Source organism: Gymnodraco acuticeps, unplaced genomic scaffold, assembly GCF_902827175.1.
Source record: "Gymnodraco acuticeps unplaced genomic scaffold, fGymAcu1.1, whole genome shotgun sequence".
NCBI lineage: Eukaryota > Metazoa > Chordata > Actinopteri > Perciformes > Bathydraconidae > Gymnodraco > Gymnodraco acuticeps.
In genome coordinates this window covers 770,053-790,678 of record NW_022990317.1, presented here as the reverse complement: position 1 = coordinate 790,678, position 20,626 = coordinate 770,053, and the positions used below count along the sequence as shown (strand labels likewise).

At 38.3% G+C, this 20,626-nt stretch overlaps 1 protein-coding gene across 2 annotated transcripts in view; it reads right to left on the bottom strand.

The window, feature by feature from the left end:
- grk6 (G protein-coupled receptor kinase 6) overlaps nt 1-20,626 on the bottom strand; it is a 48,960-nt gene that overhangs the window by 3,436 nt on the left and 24,898 nt on the right. For both annotated transcript variants that reach the window (XM_034223065.1, XM_034223066.1), the window contains 11 exons: nt 20,438-20,550; nt 15,232-15,309; nt 14,421-14,521; nt 12,507-12,599; nt 8,388-8,451; nt 6,796-6,936; nt 5,077-5,267; nt 4,952-4,989; nt 2,802-2,891; nt 1,649-1,857; nt 526-663 (listed from right to left, as the gene is read on the bottom strand). In XM_034223065.1, the coding sequence (XP_034078956.1) occupies nt 526-663; nt 1,649-1,857; nt 2,802-2,891; nt 4,952-4,989; nt 5,077-5,267; nt 6,796-6,936; nt 8,388-8,451; nt 12,507-12,599; nt 14,421-14,521; nt 15,232-15,309; nt 20,438-20,550 (1,256 nt within the window). The remainder of the gene's footprint in view (nt 1-525; nt 664-1,648; nt 1,858-2,801; nt 2,892-4,951; nt 4,990-5,076; nt 5,268-6,795; nt 6,937-8,387; nt 8,452-12,506; nt 12,600-14,420; nt 14,522-15,231; nt 15,310-20,437; nt 20,551-20,626) is intronic.

The window sequence follows — 20,626 nt, the reverse complement described above, 5'->3', positions numbered from 1 at the left end:
GCAGCTACTGTATAGCGTTATTTACGTTATTAGTCACACATAGATTACCATCAATATATATTGTGATATAATTATCATTGTGTATATTTAAAATTGTGTATTCTATAGAAACACTATGGATAAGTATCTGTTTACTAGTCGTATGTATATATTTACTGATTATATTTTTAACATAAGTGCAATGCTTTGTTAGCATGCTGCTGCAACAGAACAACTTTCCAATTTGGGATCAACAAAATCTAATCTAATGAAGTTTTATCTAATCTAATCTAAATTAGTTATCCCGGCCTATTGTTGATTTTAGTCGTTAAAACTGTGCTATCATTGCTAACGCTAATAGCTACACCTGCGCTAACACTACCTGGATCTATATTTGTACTTCAGAGATAAAACTTAAACATAATATGTTATCAAAGTTCTTTATTTTATCATGTCACTCTCTGAGTAAGAATAAGTCATCTTAAAATTGACAGTTTTGTAGCACAAAGCTTTCTCAGTGAACTTGAGTAAATACGGTGGACTCACATCAGGAATGAATGGCGCCTGCAGCATGCCGGCAGCGAGGCGTTTGAAGTTGATGGAGCAGAAGAGGGGATGGGCTTTGACCTCCGAGGCTCCCCCTTGCTCACATCCCAGCCTCTCTGAGGGCTCTTTGGCCAGAAGCTAGAGAATACAAAACAACAGGAAGTTACAAATTAGACAAACAAATAAAACAAATAAGGTGTGAACTACTGTAGTGTCGTCATGATACTGGAATGTCCAGTGACAGAAGACTGGGAACATTTACATTTCCGATACCCTGGATGGGAAATCTGAAAAGTGTGTACTCTGTGTTATGTCTGTTTTTACTTCCTGTCCCTGTGTTTTCCCTCCTGTTTGATCACCTGATGGCCTTGTGCTTTTCCTTCTCTCCCCAGCTGTGTCTTATCCTTTTGAATAGTTCTGCATGTATTTAAGTTCTGGTTTTCTGTGGGTGTCTGTTGGTTCCTTGATTTTTTATGTTTTCAAATCTTTAATTACGGTATTTTTCTGTTAAAACCATTGTCCATCCTGCACTTGGGTCCAACCTGTTCTGCCCGACCATGTCAAAATCTGATATTGAGGGGATAGAATTTCAGATACTTATCAAAAGATGAAGATAACAAATACATTTCTTTGGTTGATTTGACATCAACAGTAAGTGTGTTGCTTGTTGACAATCTCTGTTGTTGCTGCAGGATTTGAGCCATGAAAAACTTGTTTTGACCGGAAACTGTCTTTTTAAAGAAGCTCTTTGTCCTGGTGACAAGAATGAGCAGTCTGCACTTCTTTTTGTGCAGTGCTAATATCAGTGTGAACACAATCTAAAGTGATGAAAACACACAAAGGGAGTGAGGAAGCTTGTTTGCCAACTAGAGATGAAGTACATGCAGTACCACCATTGTGTAACGGAGCCTTACAGGGTGCTGTGAGGAAAGGGATGCAGCCAAAGTGACAGAAACATGTATCCTCAGTATCCAAAAAATAGTGTCACATTGTTGTAAACAAGCATCTCCTCTTTGCAGTTCTAGCTTTTCCTAGGTTCATTAGGATATGGTAATTTATTGAGCGCGAGCAGATGGTAGCAACCGACCAGAGCACATTAGAGACTAGTGGAACATCCACCCACCATTCGACACAGGGACTTGGCGTCCTCGGAGAACTTGCTGGAATATTCCTCCTCCACCTCCCTCACTAGCCGCTCCACTTCCTCCCTCTTGATCTTCTTCTTCCTCTGCTGGAAGGGAGACTGGCCCTCGATCATCTCGTACAGCAGGCAGCCCAACGCCCACCAGTCGGGGCTGAACGTGTAGCGCTCGTTCTTCACCACCTCCGGAGCTGGAGGGGGAAGGAAGGCATTTGTTGGAACACAGAAACACAGAATCTAAAAGTTCTGTATTGAAATAAGGTTTATTCCTGTTTTTCTATGTTTACCTTTTATGTATACATTTACATTTAATTGATATGCCATTCGTTGCAAACTTAATATCCTACTTTTGTTTATTGTCAGATTTGTATCTTTCACGGTCAACTTTTATATATTTATATTTTCTTATATAAACTATATATATAGTTTGGTTGTATTCTATATTTTCTGTTTGGTTATTTTCTACTCTTTTTGTTTTCCAGATTATGTGCAATACCTTTGTTTTAACATGCTGCTGTAACGAAAACATTTCCCAATTTTGGATCAATAAAGTATATCTTATCTTATTTCATTTAACAGATGCGCTTTGTTCCGAATATAAAGCCCATTTTTACATACGTATACAAGTATTTAAGTACGATAAGTAACATGTACTTTAAGTATTAGGAGTAAAAGTACTCCCACTTGTAACCCACTCATGGTTTTAGTTACTTAAATATGAATTGGATTGTTTCATCTTGACCAATTAATCATATTTTAAACTTTTTCCCCTTAGTATTCTGCATTTATATTATAATAATAATAATATAATAATAATAATTCTGTCAAATAAATGTAGTGGAGTAATAAGTACAAATGTTTGCTTCCAAAATGTAGTAGAGTAGTAGTATAAAATGAAAATATTCAGGTAATATTTTGTAAAAATTCCTATATTTACATATAACATAGGTGAAGGAACAAAGATCAAACTGAAAGACAAAATGAAAAAAAATTATAATAAATCTAAGCAGTAATATATTAAAGCTGATCACAAAGCAATGTCTCATATTTCGTCATTGGTCGAAATAAAGCAGAGGTAGAGAAACAGTTTCTATTAAAGACGTGTAGAACTGGATAAAGGTCGGAGGTTACTTACACATGTATCCTACGGTTCCCACCCGTCCTTTGATGCTCTGTCCTTCTGGAACATGAACCGCTAAACCCAGGTCTGAGATCCGGATGTGGCCTGAAGACACACACACACATCTGATTCAGAAAATGATAACCTGGGTCTTTGTTTTCTGTAAAATGTAAGTGGAACATTGAATTTCCACATGAAAGAATTATCTGCTTTCATTTTTTGCAAGGTAATCACTGACTTTCCTAAACAACATAAAAGAGAGGTCAGAGTAGAAGAATCCAAGAAATGAGCCAAAGTGAAACATCATTTTTCACATACCTGTTATTGTTGCTTTTATTGTATTTATTTTCATTTGATACATTTTTACCAGTGTACAATCATATCTTTATTATTTTATTGATTGCTGATTGTCTTATTTTAAAATTGGAAAGCACTGAGGTTGTTTTAAATGTGCTATATACATACACTTGACTTGACTGTTTGGTGTATATACAGTAAAGGGACATTGATTCTATGTTTTCTTGTACCTGGATTATTTAATTCTGATACCAAACAGAAAATGATTAATAGAATTATGTTTTAATTACTGACTTTTTGGTTATTTTAGCTCTATTATTCTTGTCAGTCAAAACATTGCTGGGTTCATACACGTCTCGCTGCAACTCTTATTGGGCTGTATAATGTTGACTTTCGTGTTGCTGATTTGTATCTTGTGATTCATGAATCACCCTGAGACGATCATGTGATAAAGACCTTTATGTTTGTTTCCTTTTGTGCAGAATGTAAGTTACAACCACCAGCGGATATGCATTATCTGAGCAAATGATCCATGTTTACACTCGAGTTGCAGTAGTTTGTCTTCATAAACTAAGGGAAAACAACATCCACTTGAATGATGAATCTATTTACCCTAGCTCTATTATTAATAACTAAGCATTGTAATGGTTTGCAGTTTTGTTGAAGCTCCATTTCTTTTATCCTGATCATACATAATGTAATACTTTTTAACAAATCTTGGAAACATATTGATTCTGTTCTAACCAAACTCAGGTGTCTGGTTTTGTGGGTGGATAATAGTAATTGTAATTGTAAGAAAAATGACCAACTCGATCCGACAATGAGGTATTATCGTATCATCTTTATGTTCTCATACTAGAACATTGCATTCTTGTTTGTCTCTGATATTTTAATGTGGTTTTAGATCAGGTCTAACTGTGGGATGTAATGAGAATATTTAGCAGAGACTCTGAGGGAGGAGAGTTTCTCTGAAAGCTTCAGGTTTCAGGATCAGTTCTGCCGGAGTCAGAGTGCCCTCTGGTGATTCACAGCGGAAATAATCTCACAAATGTATTTCTTTAAAAAGGACTATTGAGCTTTGTTGAGCTTCGGTCACAAGTAAATGCACCAGATCGAGTTCTTATTGTATCTTATCTTATCCTAAGCATCCCACAGACAGGTAACAGTGCATGTCACAAGCTATGTTAACCTATATAACCTGGATTATGATGATGGAGGCATTAATGTGTTCATAATGCTTATGCTAGTGGTGCTAATTTAAATTACTTTGTAAACTGCTGCTGGATATCTTAATCTACAAATATATGCCAATGTTTATTTATTATTAAATTCATCTTTTCTATAGAGCAATAATCTAAAATGATGAAGCAACTAAGATTAAGATGAACTTTTATTAATCTCGAGGGAAAATTCAGTTTTTCTCTTTGGTGTTGGTTTACTGTTACAACTGCACACATTAGGCCCAAAAGACACACACACATGGACAAAAAGGACCTGTAAGTAAATGTAGAGGAGTACACATTTCAATATTGGCTTCCAATATGTAGTTGAGTAAAATTATAAAGCAGCATAAAATGAAAATGCTATAGGGTACAAGAACCTCAGAATTGTACTTAAGGAGAGTATTTAGGTAAATGAACTTCATTACCTTCCAACACTGCCTTTAGACCTCTGATTGAATGTCTGTAGAAACACTTAATAATTGTATTTGACTACAAAAAAGTACTGTATAAAGTACAAAATCGGCACTTAAGTTAATGTACCTAGTTACTTTCCGCTACTGGTTCTAACCAAATTCAGATGTCTGTTTTTAGATTTTTATCTGAGATTTCAAGGATTTAAATATGCTTCTTAATAATGCTACTCACCGTGGTCGTCCAGCAGGATGTTCTCTGGTTTGAGGTCTCTGTGTGACAGAATGAAGAGAAGAGCCAGTTAGACAAGAGGCCAAAGAGGACAGATCATGAGACAATCGTCCGTGGGGCTCAGAGACCTGTAGACGATGCGTTCTCGGTGCAGATCCTCCAGCCCGCAGCAGATCTCTGCAGAGTAGAACACGGCTCTCTTCTCGTCGAAGCCGGCGTCGCCCATGTGATAGACGTGGAACTTCAGGTCCCCCCCGTTCATCAGGGTCAGCACCAGGCACAGAGCGTCCTTCGTCTCGTAAGCGTACGCTAAACTGACCTGGAAACAGACAGAGGAAGGTGATGTGTTAATGCAGGGAAATGTTTTAGGTGTAAATGCTGCTGAGATGTTAGAGAGCTTACATCTTCAAATCATATAGTTCTGGTAGTTTAATCATAAGAAAATACTTGTGTGTTGATAAATTACACAAACATTTTAAACCTACCATAATTCTAGCTTCAGAGTAACATGAATATTGTTTTGTTTTGGACTGTTGCTTAGACATAAATTGTAATAATTTGAATTAATTGTAAGAATTGTTATTTTAAATACTATGTGCACGCCTTTAAAAAAAATATGATATTGTTTTATTTTCTTCATCTCTATCTATACTCTCTGTCACAACGTACATTTCCCCTTTGTTGGATGAATACATGAATTCTGATTCTGGAAAAATCATTTTACAGACGTTTTTCTGGTTCTCAGAAATAGTAATAGTTGTTTATTTAATATTTTGAGATGTTGTGTAACAGTTGAAAAAATGTAAAGATCATATATATAGTAGAGCCATAAAAGCTAAATAATAAGCTAAAAGAGGCTAAAATGCTCTGAATAGATCAGAGTTATGCAGACATTGGTGACAATTCTATTTTAGGTTCATTATCAACAGTCAATAACTGAGGCCTTACATAATTATAGTGCATTAAAGTAACATTTACTAAATCTATCTAAAATATGTCCTGGAGTATTTTCCCTTAACTGTAGGATGTTTAGGAAGCTGACATCACCATTATGTTTACGTCCCAACAACTAAAAATGTCACCTGCTGCCAAAACCTCTTAAAAATAAATTCTTTAATGAAGTCTGTTGTTTTTGTGTTTTTGCTTTGGAGCCATGAGGGACTCCGCGGCCCGGGAGCCCGGACCAGTCAACTGAGTCCAAATAAAAAAAATCTGAACAAGGGTTGCTGGCAGAGAATCAAACCCGACCAGAGACGGGACAAACGACCAGGTTGTCTTTGAATTACTGCAGTTGTTAATGTTGCAGACATCACGTCCCATTGACACACAGAGAGTCACTCAGGAGGAATAGGTTTCAGTTGTCTCCTTTTGAGAAAACTAAAATATCACTAGAGCGTCAAATGTATATTAATCCACCACTGAAAATAGTCCCCGACAAATGCTCTTTTCCTTACTCACTGTGTAAAGAAATTCTAAAAACTACGGTGGCAATCTGTTGTAGGAAATTACTGAATCACACTTTTAAGTAGGAACCAACAAGTTTGGAGGTGACTTGCCTGTACATGTCCAAGGGACAGACTACAACATTATCTGTTTAAGATTAAAAAACTGTGGACAGTGATTTAAAAAAATGTTGGTCGACATACTGTTAATGATAACAATATTACAAATAAACTGAATTTGTATAGCACTTTTAATACAGGAGATGCAGTTCAAAGTGCTTTTATAACATGGCACAGATCACAAATTGAAACAAAACACAAGAAATTCAATTAGGGTCAAACCATAAATGCAATTCAAGTGACAAAAGGAGGTACAAAAAGGTATGAATAAAATGCGATGCTTACTACAAATCTGCTGTTGATTTTCTCCAGGATCTGTTTCTCATTGAGCGCCATGGACTCTCCTTTCCTTTTCTTTATTCTCTTTTTCTCCAGTTTCTTACAAGCGTACATTTTCCCCGTGGCCCGTACCTGACACGCACACACCTGCAGCGTAGAAATGAGGAAAAAGTTGACAACTCTTATTTCCATGTATACGTATAAAAAGCTGCAGCCACAAAATAAACAATACACCCTCTTAATAAAAACAAGCCCATCTTGTGACTTCTCATTTCTAACCCCAAACAAGACTGTGATTGTAAATGATCAGATCATAAGGTAACACAGGATGGCACCTCAGGGTGTTAAAAATGTGCGCCTTTTAACTGCATTATTTCAATATAATCTAAACTATCTTCAACCCTTATCTTTCTTTTTTTTCTCATCCATTTCTACGCTGTCCTCTTTCTCTGTACCCAACATGGTTTAAAATAACCACCAATGTTTTTATAATACTCTGTATTCATTGCACACACTGACTTTTGATAAGAAGATAAGCATTGCACTTCCATTAAGTTGGAAGACTTGTTGCAAGAGTTACAAAATAACAGTTTGGTACTGAACCTCTTAGTGCATCTAAGAGGTTCAGTACCAAACTGTTATTTTGTAATAACAATAATAATATTACATTACATATTTTGTTCATAGATGCAGTTTAGCAACCGGATTTGTAGAAGGGAAAATACTAACATTTTACTATAACTAGTTATTTGAGTTAAATGTCTACTTATGTATATGCAACAATTATCAGATATTTGTGTGGATACAAAAAAGCCTAATTGCTTAACTTCTGTTACTTTGTTAGAAGGTTCATATAGTAAAACCATATGTATATCACATTATCATCAACAAATCTGGTAATCCAGAGCCTAAAATAAATAGAGTAAAGCTATACACCCTCATTACTTAGAAACTATACAGCTCTAACACAGCTTTACCTCTGAAACGCCTTAATGAGCCTAATTTGGAAAAAACTGAGGGATGATGCAACTTATTCCCGACTCGTCCAGAAGGAGCCAGCATAATTCACTGAGGAGTAAAAGTTGATTTGTCCTGCATTGAATCATTCATTATACATGTAAAGAATGTACTGACTTCTTTATACATCTCAGCCTCTCTCTAACCCTTACCCTTTCCTTTTTCATATATTTATTATTTGTACTTATCAATAAGATAATATCCTCTTCCTTGTGTTTTGCGTACAAAAAAAATACAATTATTTAGAGGACATATTATGCAAATGTTCAGGTTCATCATTTTATGAACTTATGTGCTCTTTATGTGCCTCTACTCAGTAGAGGCACAAAATAAAATTATGAACCTGAACATGTCACAGTAGAGTCTACTGTGACATGTTGCCATGCTTTAATGTTCAAAAATGAATCCAATGGAGGCGTTTTAGGCGGGGAGGGGGGTGGGGGGGAGAGAAACTCCGTCTGGAGGGAACTTTGGGATTCAAACCTTTGCAGACCATTTACATGCACTTAAACCTACAGGAAAGGCAACACCCCAAACAGCATAAAAGGGCCTCTTTAAAGTCGTAAATTGAATGCACTCACCTCTCCAAAGCCTCCTTTCCCTAAAACTCTGTACTGTCGGAATGTATTTTTCGTAACTGGTTGCCTGTTGGACACAAACAGAAACTCATATAAATAATGACTGCAACACATGTTAGTACGTAACATAACGTTATTAATATAAAGTTATTAACACTTTTGCTGATGCAGATGCATAGTAGTTGTTACATGTGGATCCTTCTTGGGGCATCATTAATGTCTAGGGTTTATTTGAAGTTATGGTGAAAAGGGCCCTTGATTTTTTTATTTGAATGCATCTGTGAATGTGATAACGAAGCTATTCAACTGTTTAAGCTTTCATTGTGTGGATATTCAGGTCAGTAAGTTTGTGGGACAGACGTTGAAATAGATGTTATGGGGAAAATACGTGTTTTAAGGTGAATGTAAATTTGAATGCTGGTGAAGTGTATTCAAAACAATAATGACCTTGTGTGACTGGTAGCTGCTATTGAAGCTCAGTGTTTCAACAGTGATCTTAAAAACAGTTTTTGAGTGTGCAGTTAGTCATCAGTGTATGGATTAATGAAGCTGCTAATGAGGAGCACCACCAATGACCCGGTCCCTGGACACTTTGGTTATTGAAGCAGGTAAATTGAATGGACTCATTAAAAGATAATGAGTAATTTAATGCTTAATAAACCCTGCGATGGTAGATGTCCTGCTTGTTTTTACACTGAGTTTTTCAGTAATTGGTATTGGTTTGTGTAGTCTTGTATTCAGGCCTGTATTGACCCACTGACTTCCTGAGTTGTCTTTTAAACAGACGCCAGCATAATGAATCGTGACGTTTGAGGTGAGCAGTACAGTTCAAGTCTCTGCTAGAGAACACGTACTACAGTAAGTAACATTGCGTCTACAATGTGTTCTAACTGCATAGTGTGTTTGCATGTTTTAAAATTGTAATTGTATTGCTGTGCGAAATGCAGTTTTTCAGACTTCCCAATGGCCGACATCTAAAACAACCACATTCTAGTCTTTATGATCATTCATAGTGCTTTCACATATAGTACAAGTCAGAATAGAACTATTCACACCCATTCACACACTGTTGGCTATTGGAGGTCAATTTGGTGTTAGGAATCTGCCACCCATCCACTTTTGGACTGCAGAGGCTGGGTATCAAACCATCGAACCTTGGTTTTGTGGACAACCATTCTACCACCCAAATGACTGTTGCATAGAATAATAACAATAGTAAGTAAACCCTGAAAAACAAAACAAAAACACGGGAGCTAACTGTGACCTCACCTTGGAAAATATTGAATTGAATGGAAGAGGTAATGTTGACTTACATCTGTCAAAATCAATTTTCATTGGATGTTAGCTTTGACCTGTTATTCCCTGGGTGATAGTCAATGGACGCAAAACTAAAATGTTCTATTAATTCAGTGTGAACAGTGGTTGTAACAAAAGTTGCAGCTGCCTCTAATCAACATGACCCAGTCCTGTGCCATCAGCCCATCAGTCTGTGGGTATTTCAATCCCTTCATTTGGCCAGTCAACACATGCTGATAGTGTAGAGACTATCAGCATGTGTGTTTAAGCTGTGTTTTATTTCCTAGCTGCAAGAAGCTTCAGTGATATCCCTAAGCTAGTCTTGCATCATTCTTACAAAGTGGTCTTCTTTCTCTGCTCATATTGGTTAAAACCTAAATAGGGGGTTTATTTACGACTTCATGTATATTAAACAGAAGTTTGTCAGTTCAATTCAACAACTAAGCTTAGTTTTGAACCCAAGTTCTTCTACGGTACAATACTTACGAGCCAAACACGCATTGGAATGTTTTACTCATAACTGGAATTAAAGAAACAGGTGTTTGTCATGAAACACGAAATAATGTGCTGTTTCTCTGTTGACCAGCAGCAGTTAGCTTGGGACAGAGATTCTCTTAGGAGTCATGTTTCATCATTTGTTTCATGATGTTGTGCTCTGACCAAAGGCAGGAAGATAAATGCCTAATTTGCACATTTTATATCTTGTATCCAGGTGAAAGTCGGATGAGATTTCATTTTCCTGTATTGCTATCTCTGTGGAACAAATTCCTGCTTCATACAATTCAGGATCAGCTCGGCTCCAGTTCAGAGGGTGGTGGCACTAAGGGCTGAAACAATTTTATAAAATATACTTTTGACTGTTTTGACTGATTTTGCAATATCAGTCAAAAGAAAATCTGAATATTACCAGGAATTACCAGTTTTGCATTAATATTACAATTTTCACTGACAATGATATATAACTCATATTTTCCAAAATGTCAAACAAGTTCTTTAAATAATGTTTACAGTTACAGGAGGCAGAAAGTAAAGCCACTTATCTGAAGAGTGATTAGCATAAAGAAATGGGCATATTTTCAGTTGGGTTTGCATCCTTTCTGTCCATGTGTGTAAAACAAAAGCACTATGCATATGCGTGTCAGGTGTGGATCCTGCTGTTGCTAGGAGACAATACGTTTTGGACTCACCTAGCAACAGGAGACATCTTTAAGGAGAGTCAGCTATTGCATATACATATAGCCTACTGCCTGCTGAATAGAGAACATTTACAAACTCCATGTTGTTTAAGATGTTAATCTTAGCAGACCATTTACATGCACAAAAACCTATAGTAACACACTACAGGAAAGGGAGAACTCAAAAAGCTTAATAGGGTCCCTTTAATAAAGTTTGTAAAAACTTGAAGAACTCAACAATTCCCCATTGCCATGCCAACTTATACAGTCCTGGAAAGCTGAGAGGTCAGACATTCATTTGAGTTTTATTTGATATCATCAGCTCGAGGTGCTGGAAGTCCTCATTCTGCAGTAAATAATGATGAAAGAAGCCAACACTGTTCCTGGAGGGCACACAGACATAACATCTGTCTCAGTCCTTGCTTTGTCTTTCACTTTCTTGACATTTATTTGGGTTTCTTAGAAGGTCTTTATCTGTTGTTGATTCAGGTGCTATCTTTTGTATTCACGCCAATGGATCCCATGTGGATGGATAGGGGATTGGGGACTCGTGGTTGTTTCAGATGATCCTTAGAAAGTCCCAGTTTAACCATCACAACTAAACACTCATGCACTGAGGGCTAGAGAGCATGTTTACAGCATCAGTGAGGATTTAAAGAGGAGTCTGGGAACCATCAGGGTTCTTTGAGACAAATGTTCTCTGTCTGTAAACAAACTCATAACAACCATTATTATAATGACAGATGTATTCCTCCACCAACAAATTATGTGATTCTGTTCTGAATCAGTACATTTGAATATCAGGAGTTCAGATCCCAGTATTTCCCCTGAGCCAGCAATAAAGCTGGATCAACTTTTTGGCTACAGGAGTATCATCCAATTACATGTCGTGCTTAATTGGCAGTCCTACTGTGAGACAAAATGCCTTATTTTAGAGTAAAGACACAAGCATAAACAAATTCTCTTATGACGTTGTGTTGAAGCCATTTGAAAATATATTCCAAGTGTGTGTTTCTTGTTGGATGCACTTGATCGGCCAATGACAAGAAAGCTGCACTGTTGTTATTGTAGTTTATTTAATCAGTACAGTAACACACAGACAGACTACAAACTGGAGCATCTTGCACACTGTTTGGAGCTTGCCATCGCTTATTTGTTTACTTATATTTATAGAAATGGAACGTCACTGACGTAGTTTTGGAAACTAAATGAGTGTTCTTTACTGTGAGAACAGATTTACCTGCTGTACCTCCTGCAACACACTACCCATAATGACACTAAACAAACCTTCTGAGTTTTTTTCTGTAACAGTAGAATTCTGTAACCTCCACTGCTCTGAAAGTCTTGAGCAATTTCTAACTACTGTCCTGTAATTTGTAACGCTGATATCACTCTGCATTGCATTAGTTCTCACCCCAGTAACTCAGAGGAAATGAGGACACTGGAAAGGAAGGAGTGAGGCAACCACTGCTGAGCGTGTTGTTACTAGTACTGAGGTGGAGTGAAGGAACACCGGAGCTTCGTAATGAGCCCAGGTGAGATTTGAAGTGGTGTGTGTGTTAATGAAATAATGCATTTTGCTGATGTACACGCTAGGAAGAAACAGAAACAGTTTAAGAAGGTGTTTTCTCTCATTGATAACACACTTTACCTCTCAAGCCATTTCCACTGGAGGAACCTGTTGTAGTACATGCTGTCGAGGTAGTCAGCGAAGGGAGCCACGCTCAGGTAGTCGTGGATCAATCTGGGGGAAAAAACACGCGGAAAAAGGGTCAGCTTTGGAGCAAGGAACATTTGAAAATGTGAGAAGAGAAAGCATTTGGGAAATTATTGAAATAAAATCATTGTGTGTAACTGGCAGGATTTTTGCAACAGTGTGCACAACCCTGAAAAAACAGTTTCAAATTGGACACATATTTAGTTAAAATGGCATATGGGTTGTATATTAAATGTGAGGTATTATTGGTTTCAATTCAATGTAGAAATTAAATCACACTACAATATTTAAGTGGAATTTCACGCGAGACTTTTAAAATAATGAAACCTTAAGAACATCACCAGACTTCTCCCTTACCTTTTTAGCAGACATATATAGACAAAGGTTAGATTTGTAGTGTTGATACTGAGTCTTGTACTTGACTTAACAAACTGGCATCTGTGCAGCCTTTCACTTCACAACAAGCATGAACAGAGCCGATAGAGGACGTTACTCAATGTGTTGTGTATGGAATGAACAATAAACTATTGCATTAAAACTTTTCCATTTCTGTTTATATGTCTCTATTGAATGTTTGTTTACTTCATATAATGCAACTTCTTATTTCCATTAGTCATTTAAATGTCATTTTAAGATTCTCTGCATCACAGCTTAATTTTTTCCAACTATCATTAATGCTCAGTACGTTTAACCTTTACGAACTGAACTTCCTCATTTTAGAAATACTAGAGAAAAACATCCAAAGCAAGAACAGATTGCACAGGCCTGAAGATGCTCTGTCGTGACCATTGTTTCTTGTGTTTGTGACTTTTTTAAACGTATTTAAGGCAAAACGCAGGCTATCACACTCTTTCACGCTTATAACGTTTGTTTGATATGTTTCTAAAATGCACGCTGGGATACTTGTACACAAAGGCCAACAGATGTGACGCTCATGAATTGGACTCATATCACACCCGAGTGACATAATCTACCTCTTCATCAAACAACAAAAAGAGCTTTGACTTTTAACACCACTCCGACTCATGACTTGGACTTTGTAACCTTTTTTAGACTCTGCCAAAAACCTGAAGTAGAGACAGAGCTGACATTCAGGTCAGTGTTCAGACTGTTAGCAGCACTTGTTTTGATGTGCTTTGAATGAATGTAGCTAGATCACAGGATTTCTTTAATGCGATGAGAACAGAAACCTCTCACAGAGAGAGAAAGGAGAATACATGTTTTATTTAATGGGAAATTACCTGGATATAACTTGGTATTATTTCACGATTCAGTTCAATTCAATTCGGTAAGACTTTGCCTACAACTGCCTGTATCTCATTTCATGCATTTTCCCAAATATACCAGTGTTTGTCAGGGCAGTCTAATACACATAACTTATTTCGTTGTTTTTACAGGCAACTTTTTGTTTGAGTTAACATTTGAATGTGGTCACTTTCACACTTGCAGTACAAGTAATTTGGTATAGACCGAGAAAGGTTTACACTGAGTTGCTATTGTGTGTCACAAGTCGTATAATAAATCATTTATTTGACAGTTTCTGAGATGTAATTCTGCATCATCAGTGCTACAAAGATCCCTCATGTGGAACCATTAAAGGCAACATAAAGTGATGTAATTGCACATTGTATCTATTCATTTAATGGCTCAATAAATGTTTCTTTACACTGAATGGTGGTGAATATTAAACCCCTTGTATGTCAAAAAATTCATGAGTGTATATCGTGTGTTATCAAGTCATTAAAACAGTAACATTTTCAGAAGTGAGACCAAGGTCCTGACAGTTCTGACCTAACATTGCGTCTGACAAATCGTAATAGCCAGATGAGTCCCCCCCTGTGATCTTACTTGGTACAGTCCTTGAAGAGCTCTTTGCAGGCCTCCTGTTGCAGCCTCTCGTTGCACTGAGCCATCATGGCGTCTTCCACCTCAGGCACGTGGTCCTCCGACTGCAATGCAAAGAACACATTAAGTCCAGGTAAACACCGTGACTCAACCCCTGACAGCACACTCACAGAGGAAAGCTGGATAAACTGGGTTTACGATGGTGCGGAATAGATTATTATCTTCGTCACTCTGCAGGCCCAGACTTGTATGCACGCAGATAAAAACAGAAGCAGGTGAAAAACTGAAGCAGAGATAGACTAACTTGATCAGGAAATACAAGGGGAATCATGGGAGTGCAGACACTTACAATAATATGAATTACTGTGCATTGTCACTTTGCTTTAAGGTGTTCAAGTTACAGTTCATTTTTAAACTCTGCTAAGGGGCTTATGTTGTCTCAGTTTGTTTGTTTGTCCACCGCTTTATGCTCGCCGTCGGAGCGAATTTGCATCTGTCCGCGTCTCTGCATTGACTTTACATGTAATCGCGCCGCCTCCCAAACATCGCATCGCGTCCGGTGTGAACGCGGCATAAGGCTGTAGAATACTTTCTAGTTTAAATATCAAGGAAATATAACTGTTATGTCAAAGTGTGCAGAATTTCAGATTTGTATATAGAAGCCAGGGCTGCCCAGAAAGTTAGAAATCAATCTAAATTTGTCCTGACTATTTATCATGTCACACCAATAATTTAAAGTATACACAGTTGGTATTGAATGGCTATCCCCAGATAAACATAGACATTGACAGAGGTCCTTTAAAGCAACATCTACCTTTGGGTTGAAGTATTTGTCGACTAGTTCCAGGCCGGACTCCTTCCTCTTCTCATCTGGAGTCACCTCGTACTCCGCCTGAAGGGAAAAACAGCGAGGCTAAATGAGTGGAGAAGCTAGAGGTGATCGTCAGCTCCTTCCTAATCCCCCCACAGTTACTCAGATCTGCAGTTTTACATCACCTGTGGATGTCGTCCAAATGTATAAACAACACGTACCCATGGTGATATTGGTTAAAAACAATAGGAATCTGAATTCTGATTGAAATCGATTTACAAAAGGTGTAGGGATACTTGAATTATTGAAGTTGCAGTTAACATACATGTCTGTCCAAAATTGTATCAATCTATCATTTTATATTGTTACACATTTCTGAAAGATTGTCACAAGTATGATTTCTTCGGATAAGGCTTAACATGTTTTCGTGATGTCACAAACCTTTGACGTTTGTCCACCAAAATCGTATCAGTTTAACCAAATGTAAAACTATTCCCTTTTAAGGATTTAGTTCAGTTGACAAAAATTGGACAGACGAGAGGTCAGAGTGACCTTGACCTTTGACCCTCAAAATCTATTCAGTTAATCTTCGAGTCTGATTGGATGTGTGTGCCAAATTAAGGAAATGCAACCCAAAAAAACATAATGCCTCGAGCATCAGCTGTTGCCGCACAGAGGCATACAAAAAGTCAATTACATGCTCGGTTAGTATTTATTTATTTTTAATTCGATTAGACTATTGGACATTTTCTACAATAATGGTGCTATCAGATCGTACCATCATTATAATGTCCTGACAGTCAATGAAGGATACAATTGAATGATTGCTCAGCTGTGCTTCCAGCTGCCTGTGTCTCCAATGAAGGCCTTTCCTTCAGAAAACCCCATTTAAGGTTTAATTGAAGTATAGCGAGGCCTGTTCCACACCCTGCAGTACATGGCCTGATTGTATCTACTCCCCCTCACATCCCCCATCCCTCTGAATGACTTGTTGCAGTAAAGTGATCCTGACTGGAAAACTCCAAAGTGCTTCCTCTGCCCTCTCACAGCGAGAGCCTGTAAACTAATGCTAAGTGACAGTGGAGACGGTTCAAATCTCATTTTCCCTCTCCATCTCGTCCTCGTTCTCAGGGAAGAGACGGGAAGCGGTCGAGGGGTAAAAGAGAACATAATTGCTCCGTATGTGAGTCGTATCCGCTGGATGTCTGAAAGCTGTAAAGCTAAATCAGCTGGTCAGTCAGACTGGAGCCGTGCTGCCATTTTCATTGACAGACTGAGGGATAGACGAGGTCTTCATCAACCTCCACCAATTACTGTATTGACTGATGAACCAACGGGACATCATTTCACACATCAGAGACACAAAGACAACCTCCAGTGAACGCTGACCTGGATTTTGTCTGATCTGAGCTACTTGAATGATAATATGAGTTTTAACAATAAATAATAATGTTTCATTAGTATTTGAAGCTCAAAATGAATTCAAAGCTTTGACTTTGCTAGCAGAGATTATCAAGCTTTGGTGTTTTCTGTCATAATATAAGACAATATTATGTTTCAGGATTTAAAGGTCACATTCTATGCAAAATCCACTTTTTTATGTCTTTTATAACATGTGTCCCCTCTGTGTAAAGAGATTCTGAAAGTTTCAGGAAAAAAGATTCGCTCACTTTTTGTCCTGATCCATTCATAAAAACCTGTCTGAAAATGAGCTGATCAGATTTAGGCCACTTTATGATGTCATAACGATTTTTTGGGCTTGTGTAACCATTAGCCAATCACCAACCAAGGTAACCCCCCCCCCCCTTATCACCTGAATCTCCTCCTAGACCACCATTGTGTTCTTTTTAACCAAATATCTCTCAGAGGGGCGTGGGGAGGGGCTCCTTATTTTCATCTAAAGTAACAGACTGAAACAGAGAGGATTATGGGTAATGCTACAATGCATGATCTGTTTGGTATTTGGAGCCAAACACTTCAGAGACATGTTTTGTATATACCTGAGACCTATAATATATTGATGAAAAACAGTATAATAGGGGACCTTTAATGTATGACCAAGTAGGAATGCATGTGTTCAGAGAAAGCTGAACCAATGTTATGTATTCTCCTACAGAGAGTATTGCGTTATGGGCAGGGGTGCACATAACTTTGTTGCCCTGGTTCTCAAAGGAGCACCTGTCCTGGAGATGTTGCTTGGTGTGCATCCTTAAAATGAACTAAACCGGACCTTTTGAGGGTTACTTGACTTTATGAATGGGGGGGGGTGCGCTAGTGAGCACGCTCATGAACTGTTCGCTGTTCACTGTATGCCTCGCAGCAGGGTTACTGTGTGGAGCGCATAAAGTAGACCCTTCACGCGATAGCGAGGGGTAGAGCGAAGGATTGCAGATGCCGTCATGCTCGCGGACGGTTTAAACCTAAATGGCTCGCGAATTATACTTTGGCGGCCGTTAATATACCTGGGCGACCCGCCCAAGTAAAGTCTATGTGTGGGAAACCCTGCTATCTTACCAGTTCTTATGCAACTCGCAAATATCTCTCTCTCTCTCTCTCTCTCTCTCTCTCAATGTTGGTGCACAAATGCGCTTTTTTCAAATGATCCGGTGCTCCTTTTTTGGCGGGGGGTGCGCATGCGCACCAGTTATGTGCAGCCCTGGTTATGGGTTGTTTGTAGCATTAATGCTGCTAGGCTAGCACGTTTTCTTCAGCGCTTTAACGTGTTTCTTTAATAAGGTATTTGAAAAAAGCCCAGAGCCACAGTCTCTGCATGTTATGGCTTGGCTCAACACAGTCCCCATGCTTTTTTTCCTTCTTTTTATTAGCAATACTTATAAATAATAGTACCTGGCACTTGGAATTTTTCACCTCAGGCTGAGATCCCAAGCGAGCAAAGCCGATACTAGAAAGGTGGAGTTAAAACACTATGTGCCACTTATCAGTCCGAAATAATCCCCACAATCACACGGACAACCTGCAAAACCTGCTATTTTCGAATCCATCATTAATAGAAATCACTTTTTTCTTTAAATGTAAATGATTTAAAATGCCCCTACTGCAGAAACAGTTGTTTAATTAGTGGCTTCAGGAAGGACTACCTTCTGCTTGGATTAACAGAAACCTCCCAAAAACCTTTCCAGAAGGACATGAAGTGCTTTCTATCCTCAAAATGCGTGTTTTTCCAAAAAACATCTGGTAGAAAACAGGGGTTTTCAGACCCCAGAGCCTAATGGTATTTACAGTCCCATGAAATGTTGCGTAAGACCACCTGCAGGTCAAGGTCTTATTCAGTAAAGTACATCTGCAGGATGGTGCAAAACTTGGTACAGATATTTATGGTTCCCAGAAAATGTATCCTAAGAATTTTGCTCATCCTCTGACCTTTCCCCAAAGCCACCATGAAGTTCACATTTCAAGGTGAATTTCAATAAATTAATTGATTTTCTGCTCTTTCCCTCTAGCTCCATCATCAGGGCATTTACTGTGTCCAATGAGAAAGTTCTCATTATGAAGAATGTCAATTTCTTTGAACAATAATAAAGCGTTCATCACGTTAATATTGCAGCTGGTTCCTCAAAGTAACTCAGTTAGGCTTGTTGGTGGAATAGCAGTACAAATTAGCAGAAGGATAAACATTCAAAAATAAGTACAACTACCTTGAGTCTGCCCATAAGAGTGAACGAGGAAACCAAGACATTATTTATCATCTGCACATACAAAAAGAATAAATTGGACCACACACACACACACACACACACACACACACACACACACACACACACACACACACACACACACACCACACACACACACACACACACACACACACACACACACACACAACACACACACACACACACACACACACACACAGATACACACACACACACACACACACACACACACACACACACACACACACACACACACACACACACGAGTGTGACTGAAACATTCCCCAAGTGAACAGAGCGACAGAGGAGGTCAAGTGTGTGTGTTTGTGTGTGTGTGTGTGTGTGTGTGTGTGTGTGTGTGTGTGTGTGTGTGTGTGTGTGTGTGTGTGTGTGTGTGTTGTGTGTGTGTAAGAGAGGTTGACACAGTGATGCAGTTTTCTCTCCAGAAGTCAAGAGTTCCTGTATTTCATTAAACAGATATTAAACTTCCTCCTCCTCCTCCTCCTCCTCCTCCTCCTCCTCCTCCTCCTCCTCCTCCTCCTCCTCCTCCTCCTCCTCCTCCTCCTCCTCACTCCAAACAAAGTGTGTTTAAGGATAATTAGACTTCCTACATGAGAACCAGCTCAACAGCTAACAGTGCTTTAAAGGGTCAGTTCACCCAATTCCCAAACAAACATATTTCGGTACTCACCTGCATGGAAAGGTATCTACCCATGCAAATAGATAGCATTTTATGTGTGTGTATTTTACATATCTGTCTGCCTCCAACACATTGAGAGATTACTTAAATTGATTGTAAAAGCTTTTAATTTAAAAAAAAAAAGTGTTCTAATTATCTGGATCTCCAGAATCTACAGAACGTGCTTTCATAGGAAGATTTATGATCAACAGATCAGTCATGTTTAAAATAAACACTGATAAGAGAGTTCATTTGTGAGTGAGAAATCTCCAATTAAAAATACGAATCCTTGTGAATATTTTTTATATTAATTTCTTGCTGACCTTTTTCATTTAGGAAACTATTTTGAACCATAAGGAGGTTTGCTGCGTTATAATTATATTATTTGGATATTCATTAATAATATGTCTAGTATGTACTAGTATTCAAATCTTAACGACGCCAGTACTGCAGATGAACAATGAAAAGGGTTGACCTTAAGGATGTTTTTCTACCTTGTTTTGTGTGTTTTTTTAACTTTTTAATTCATGAAACTTGTCATGTGCCATTGTTTATTCGCCCCTTACCCTCATCTTCATTTAACATGTTTTTTGTTTGAGCAGAATAGGAGAACACATTCACATCCCCCCCTCCATTCCTTAACAGGAATTGAGGAGCGTTTCAAGGAAGAAAGAAACACAAGTCCTTGAGACCCCCTTTCTCCCCCTTTCTCCCACACACATGCACACACACACACACAAGCTTCATCCCTTTTGTTTATCCACACTAGTAGTCATGGAAAAGGGCATTTGAGACAAATCTCTTAAACTCTCCAACACAAACAGGAATAAGACAAACACACAGAGAGACTTCTTACCACAGCATCCAGGAACTTGACGCAGCGCCTCAGTTCAGGTCGGGTCTCGCAGAACAGCCGGAACAAAAAGCGTCCGATAGGCTGCCGCTCACAGAGGCTGCCGTAGTCCTTTTCTGCAGAGACACAGAGACAACTTTAATATAAAGACATTGTTTAATCAAAATGTGTCAAAAATAAATCATGCATTTG